General features: G+C 40.1%; 3 protein-coding genes across 3 annotated transcripts in view; 2 read left to right on the top strand and 1 right to left on the bottom strand.

Moving 5' to 3' along the window:
* Nucleotides 1–23: 23 nt before the first annotated feature.
* chmp4c (charged multivesicular body protein 4C) lies at nucleotides 24–3,399 on the bottom strand. Its single transcript, XM_020660028.3, has 5 exons — nucleotides 3,002–3,399; nucleotides 2,205–2,382; nucleotides 1,301–1,409; nucleotides 1,049–1,175; nucleotides 24–475 (listed from the first exon to the last, which is right to left on the bottom strand). Exons 1-5 carry the CDS (start codon nucleotides 3,228–3,230, stop codon nucleotides 414–416), a joined length of 705 nt encoding a protein of 234 aa, XP_020515684.2. The 5' UTR covers nucleotides 3,231–3,399; the 3' UTR covers nucleotides 24–413.
* The window catches only part of nsun6 (NOP2/Sun RNA methyltransferase 6), a 27,890-nt gene continuing 23,351 nt past the window's right edge, over nucleotides 1,462–6,000 (top strand). Inside the window, exon 1 of the mRNA XM_065948753.1 lies at nucleotides 1,462–1,474. The gene's annotated coding sequence lies outside the window, so the exon portion shown is untranslated. The remainder of the gene's footprint in view (nucleotides 1,475–6,000) is intronic.
* The window catches only part of zfand1 (zinc finger, AN1-type domain 1), a 3,819-nt gene continuing 1,638 nt past the window's right edge, over nucleotides 3,820–6,000 (top strand). The window contains exons 1-5 of the mRNA XM_020647559.3: nucleotides 3,820–3,972; nucleotides 4,752–4,794; nucleotides 5,215–5,254; nucleotides 5,351–5,478; nucleotides 5,811–5,902. Of these exons, the coding sequence (XP_020503215.2) occupies nucleotides 3,918–3,972; nucleotides 4,752–4,794; nucleotides 5,215–5,254; nucleotides 5,351–5,478; nucleotides 5,811–5,902 (358 nt within the window). The 5' untranslated portion in view covers nucleotides 3,820–3,917. The remainder of the gene's footprint in view (nucleotides 3,973–4,751; nucleotides 4,795–5,214; nucleotides 5,255–5,350; nucleotides 5,479–5,810; nucleotides 5,903–6,000) is intronic.

Raw genomic sequence — 6,000 nt, 5'->3', positions numbered from 1 at the left:
GAGGAAGCAGTATATTTACAGCATTAATGGAAAATTATAACTTTATTTACAGCTGCATGAAATACAGTAATGCTTTGTAGGCCGTGTATTAAAAACATCAAAGTCATATCCTTGTTATGTCTCAAAAAGGTTTATGAAAGTAGAAAGCTTTCTGTACAGGCTAATTAAACATGATTAATCTTCAAAAAGAACACAAGAGACGTGGGGATAATTTTGAAAATACATGCTTGATTCCTTCTCTTCAAAGTCTTTCCAAAGTAGTTGCATTACAAGGAGCAAAATAAGGTATTTTTAAAATATATATATTTCTTCATTTTCCCTAGAAAACCTTCAAAGTCAATAAAAAGCTGAAACGTAACAGAAAGAGATCTCTGTGTGTGACTCTCTTTAAAAGACAGGCTGCCTTTTTGTCGCTAAGTTGCCCACGATGCCAGCATACGCATGTCGTCTTCATCTTCAACCCTCTTCTTGGTTGCTGTAAAAAAAACAAACAGAAAGAAACACTTCATTAATGCTTCTGTTGTACTGGAGCTTTTCTGGGTGATAGTGCAGCAACAATACATTTTCTCATTGTTACAGTCTCTGCTCCAACTGTCTGGGAACTTCCATACATTTGGATTCCCGTGCTTTGTTTGCTTCCCTGATTTCCTGAGCGCGGCTTTTCATTAGGTTTTTAAAATGTATTTTTTATTTTGTGTTTGTTTTTCCAAATCCTTTTAAACTACCACATACAAAAAAAATCAGTCTGTAGGGACTTGGGTTGAACCGGAGGGTAGCTGGTCCCCATGCAAAGTTGGTGTGGTCGGGTCACTTCCCAAGAACTGCCGAGGTTTCCTTGAGCAAGGCACAGAATCCCTAACATCCCTGTGACATCTCTTCATTGATGCATGTAAATGGTAAATGTACTTGAGCTTGTATATTTCTTTTCTAGTCCTCTGACTACTCAAAGCGCTTTTACACCTCATGTCACACCTACACATTCACACTTAAAAAGCTAAAGAAGTTATCTCCCCTCTTAAATATCAAATCCTTGTGGTGTTGAACTTACTCGCACGATGACTGGGTCCCGCTGAGGGTAGTTTGATGCTCGGCACGCTGGGCAACCCGCCCATACTCTTCATGTTGTCTTCAAGTTCCTGCTGCTCCAGCTCCTCCAGCTCGGCCAGCAGCTCGTCCTGAAACACAAAGAGTACACACGGTTAAGTGTTGCTTATATTCAGCCTCAGTAGAGCAGTCAGAGTGAACAGAGAATACAAAGCTAAAAGGCAGAGAGAGAGAGAGAGTTCATGAAGGTATGGACCTCATCAAATGTCTCCCCGAAAGGTCCCGAGATGGCGTTGCTGATCTCCTGTGCCACGTCCTGTTGCTCGGTGATGTCCTGCATCAGGTCATCGATCTTGTCAAGGTCCCTGAAAAGAAAATCCAGAGGGGAAGACAAGTTTGGATTAAACACCAGAAAGAACTGAACACTGAAGTTTCTTCACAAAAAAAAAACACTCCCTAACTGTGTCTTGTTTTAGTTTTTAGATGCTACTTAAAGGAGAATTACAGCAACACAATTCTGAATTACTATTCAGATGCACAGATTCACTCAAAATAAAATAGATTCTGTAAGTTTTCTTTTTAGCCAATGCTACGGCTGCCTTGAAAGTAATTGGTGAAGAGGAGACCGCATTTCTTTCTGCTGCACGCATGGAAAGCTCTGACACCTGCATTTGGGTGGTGCTGGTGATTTTAGCTGCATGTTTGATGATTCCAGTGAGTGTATTTTTCAGTGAGAAAGATGCACTCTTTATCATAATTAATAGTGTCGGTATTATCTGTGCAAGCTCTAACCTTGAGGCTACCGATGCCCCCCCAACAGTCTTTGTAAATCGATGTCATGGATCGGCGGCGTCAGTCCGATAACCAATATGCAAATTATGTCAGTATAGACCCTGATAATGATTTTAGATCAGATCTGTACCATCCCGACTGAATATGTCCCATTAAAAAAGAAAACAATAAGGTCTAAAGTTTGCAATTAGAAGTGATAAGAGATGATCACAGACATTTTTTTTTGCCTTTCAAACTTTAAATATCCTGCCAGGACCCTGAGGGGAAAGGTATCGACAACGCTACATACTGAGAATTTTCAAGTACGATCATGTAAATGTAAGGAATGCTTCACGTGTTCCCAGTGCACGGTAAAGCTGTCCTCTTACATGTTTTCATGGACCTTCTTCATGGCCTTGGCAGCATAGCCCATGTTCTTCAGGACCTCGGTGTTGGTGTGCGAGTTCTCCAACGCTTCCCTCTGAAACTCAATGGTGGAGAGCGTGCCATCGATCTGTGTGAGCTGCTGCTCCAGACGCTTCTTCCTCTTCAGGGCCTGCAGGGCAGCTGACACAGAAACAAAAACACATTAAAAAGGAGCATGTGACCCCCCCCCCCTCCTCCCCTGATACTCTCAAACATCTCCTGAAACTGTCGCGATGCGGCCCCTTTACGACTAGTGTTGGGTGTGAACAAACTAAAAGACACAAAGAGGATCCTCCCTTTAAAGAGCCGTTGTTTATTTATAGTCTTGTGTGAGTCAAGGAGCAAAGTTTCTAATGTCTCACGAGAGAAGAGAAACTCTCAGCTTTAATAAAAAGGCTTCTCTCCATTAGACTGTATCTAAAGAGTGTCCGCTCACTTGTTGTTACAAACCTGTTATACTTGATGAAGCAATTACACTTGAAAACATCATCACCAGTTTAAAAACAATCACAGGCAGGCCTAATGATCTCACAGGAAAGAATGTGAGGCTGTTATTTTAGGGGCCCTATGAGGACTTCCACTGGTTGCACCCCTTTCTTTCATGACTTTTAAAAGAGGGTAAAAAAAATAGTGTGATCTTTGACAAATAACTTGTGAATTAATTCAACTTTAAGTTATGGAGCACAGGATTCAAATACAGGCCACCAAGGGGGAAACAGGTGCACAGATATTTCCCAACGAACATGAAGCCGATCATTACCTCGCTTGTTTTTGGTTCCATTTTTCTTCGCGATCGTGATTTCTTGCTCTATCCTCTTCTCCAGGTAGTCCTGTTTCTTCGTCAGCATTTCCTCCGTCTCTCGGAGTTTGTGGATGGCCTCCTGGGGCGAAGGTCCTCCTCCCCCCCTTGAGCGGTGGTGTTTGGACTTCGACGAGCTGGAAGAACTCGAGCCGGAGCTCCCCTTGAATAATTTTGAAATTTTGCTCATCTTTAGCAGCTTTTGGTGTAAACCGCGCAGGTGACTTTAGACAGGTATACGCAGGAGCTCTTCTACCTGTGGGGACCAGCTCACAGGTATTCAACAAGACGGGTGTGTGACAAGCAGAATTTCCTGTTCGACTGCTTTCTGCTTTCAATTCAAACCAGCCAGTGAACGCACCTTTCGCCACACCTGCGTGACGTAAGACACCTGACTCTCCTGGAAGTTAGATATTAAACTTTTTTTGATTTATGAGGTTTGTTCAATGCGTGCAAAATAAAGTTAAATAATCTATATATTTAATTTAAAACGGTAAATCCGAAATTTCGTCTGTTTTTTTTTTTTAATTAATGCGTCATTAGAAAGAAAAAAACTAACTAGAAACTTGTTCTTCTTCAGCTCTTTGCCGGATCGCCAACAAATTAGGCTACAAGCGCATACCGCCCCCTACTGTACAAGAGTGTGTAACACGTCGTTTACCTGTATACACACTCTTGTTGTTTACTTTTAATTCTGTGAAGTCTTTACAAAACTGTGATGAAGCCAAACTCTTCTCTGATTGTGTTCACTGAGTGCACACTTTCCAAGATAGTCGGCTTGGTGGAAGAAAAACAAAAATCCCAGTCGTGTGACGTCACATCCGGGTTCAGACATCTGCTTGCTCTGTAGAAGAGTTAGCGCACTGACAAAAACCAAATGGCTGAATTAGAGATTGGGAAACATTGTCAGATCGACTCCTGCAACCAGACAGGTCTGTTTCATTTCCAATCTGATGTGCGACAAGCAGAGATATTAAAGTTTGACAGTTTTAATGACGTAACTTTGTACAGAGCACTCTTTAGCAGGTGGCTGTCGTTAGCACTATTTCACTGTGAGCTACTTTAAAGCGTGCTCACTGAGTTTTCAAAAAGCAGAGTGCTATTTTTTTTTTTTTAGATTATGTCCAAAACCATTTTACACCCACTGTATTTAATAAAATGTATTTTTTTTTCATTTCTTTATACGGCTCATGACCATATTACACACTCACAATAACACAACAAAGCCCAGCATTATCAAAATATATCAGACTTTACTTAAAACAACAACAACAACAATAATAATAATACATTTATTTATATAGCACCTATGAAAAACAAATCTTTTCTAGATTTACAGCTACAATGTAAACAGAATGACATTTTTCAAAAGGCAGTTACCTTTTAGCTTCTCTGATTGTAACAACAACATCAACATTAATAATAATAATAATAATAATAATAATAATAATAATAACTGTATTTATATAGCACCTTTAAAAACAAATGTTTACAAAGTGCTTTGACAGAAAAAGCAAATACACAACAGTCAGGACTGAGTGAATGTGCATCATTGTATACACCTGCAGTAACTTTAGATTGACTTATAAGCACCGTTATTAATTGTCAGACTTGAACACATTTGGTTTGTACACAGACAGATTAGTCTGTGTTTTCTGATTGTTGATCGGTTCAGCTCTACTCTTAACTCTGAGTTTGTTTCTCCTTTTAGATTTCCTCCCATTTGTTTGTGATCTCTGCAGCGGCGTTTACTGGTAGGATTTCCTTTTATTTTGAAGGAAAGTGTGGCTATGTTCAGATCTGTAACTTTGAATAATAAAGTAGAGTTACTAAACTGTACAGAATCTCATTAAACATAGAAAGAAGACGATCATTAAACATAGAAAGAAGACGACAGTACATATTATTTTCAGAAGTCTTTAAAATTCAATGATAAATATTAAAAACAATCTTCCACTCATTTTAAAAAGAAGATATTTGCAGGTGTACAGTTAGCCCAGGCTGCACAGTGCTGAAGTGGTTTGCACTGTTGCCTCACAGTGAGAAGGTTCCTGGTTTGAATCCCCGTCTGACAGGAGCCTCTCTCTGTAGAGTTTCAATGTATTAGTGTGTAACACATTTCACAAATGTTTCATTGTTGATAAAGGAGACGACATTCTCTCTGTCTTTCACAGCCTTGAGCACAGAAGCAGAGATGCTCATTCGTGTTCACAGGTACATTTCCCTGATGTCCTTTCTCATAACATGACCAGTCTGTCCCGTTACTTACACGCTCTGGCTGACTTATTGTCTCCTCTGACTTTTTTTTAGGAGCCAGCGAAAAGGGAACCCAGGACTGAGGGCGGCACAAAAAGTTATCCCTGCTCGTTCCAAGACTGCAAGGGGAAAGAATTGTTGCCAGTTATATGTCCGCACTGCGAAAAACATTTCTGTTTAGCGTAAGTTTAGAGTTTTTTTATCTTTCCTTTAAGATTTATTTGTAGGCTATTTCTGCCTTTTATTAGATACACACTGGAGAAAGACATGCAGAAAAGGAGCGCCTGCTGCGAGGACTACAGCCTCTGTACATGGAGTGCACAAACTAACCACTAGGCCACCAGTGCCCCATTGTTTTATGTCTTTCATTAACCTTTTTATTCAGCAACATAACTTTATTTAAACTCTCATGTATAGTCTCTGTTAAGAAGGAGTCATTATTTACTTCTTGTTAGAGCTTTTTATAATGAAACAGGTGAACTGTAAGGTTTGTTATTATGCTCTTGCTTCACAGCCATCGTCACCAAGATGATCACAAGTGTGAGAAGTTAGAGGTCCAAAAGCCTCGAATGGCAGCCACGAAGGAGCTGGTGCAAAAGATTGTGGGTTAGTTTCAGTGTAGCTTAAAGGTTACCTGGTACTTCTGTTATTCCTTATTTGTCCACACGGGATCAGTGTTCATGCTCGTTCAGTGCTCTCCTCTT

Source organism: Labrus bergylta, chromosome 20, assembly GCF_963930695.1.
Source record: "Labrus bergylta chromosome 20, fLabBer1.1, whole genome shotgun sequence".
In the NCBI taxonomy this organism is placed as follows: domain Eukaryota; kingdom Metazoa; phylum Chordata; class Actinopteri; order Labriformes; family Labridae; genus Labrus; species Labrus bergylta.
This window is presented reverse-complemented; position numbering and strand designations above follow the sequence as displayed.

Bases quoted from the DNA above. Each gene is read 5' to 3' on its own strand.
- chmp4c (XM_020660028.3), bottom strand. From the start codon at position 3,230: ATGAGCAAAATTTCAAAATTATTCAAGGGGAGCTCCGGCTCGAGTTCT. The intron at 1,176-1,300 runs GTCCATACCTTC...TTTGTGTTTCAG, and splicing joins TCGGGGAGACATTTGATGAG to GACGAGCTGCTGGCCGAGCT. The intron at 476-1,048 runs GTAAGTTCAACA...TTTTTTTTACAG, and splicing joins GGGACCCAGTCATCGTGCGA to CAACCAAGAAGAGGGTTGAA.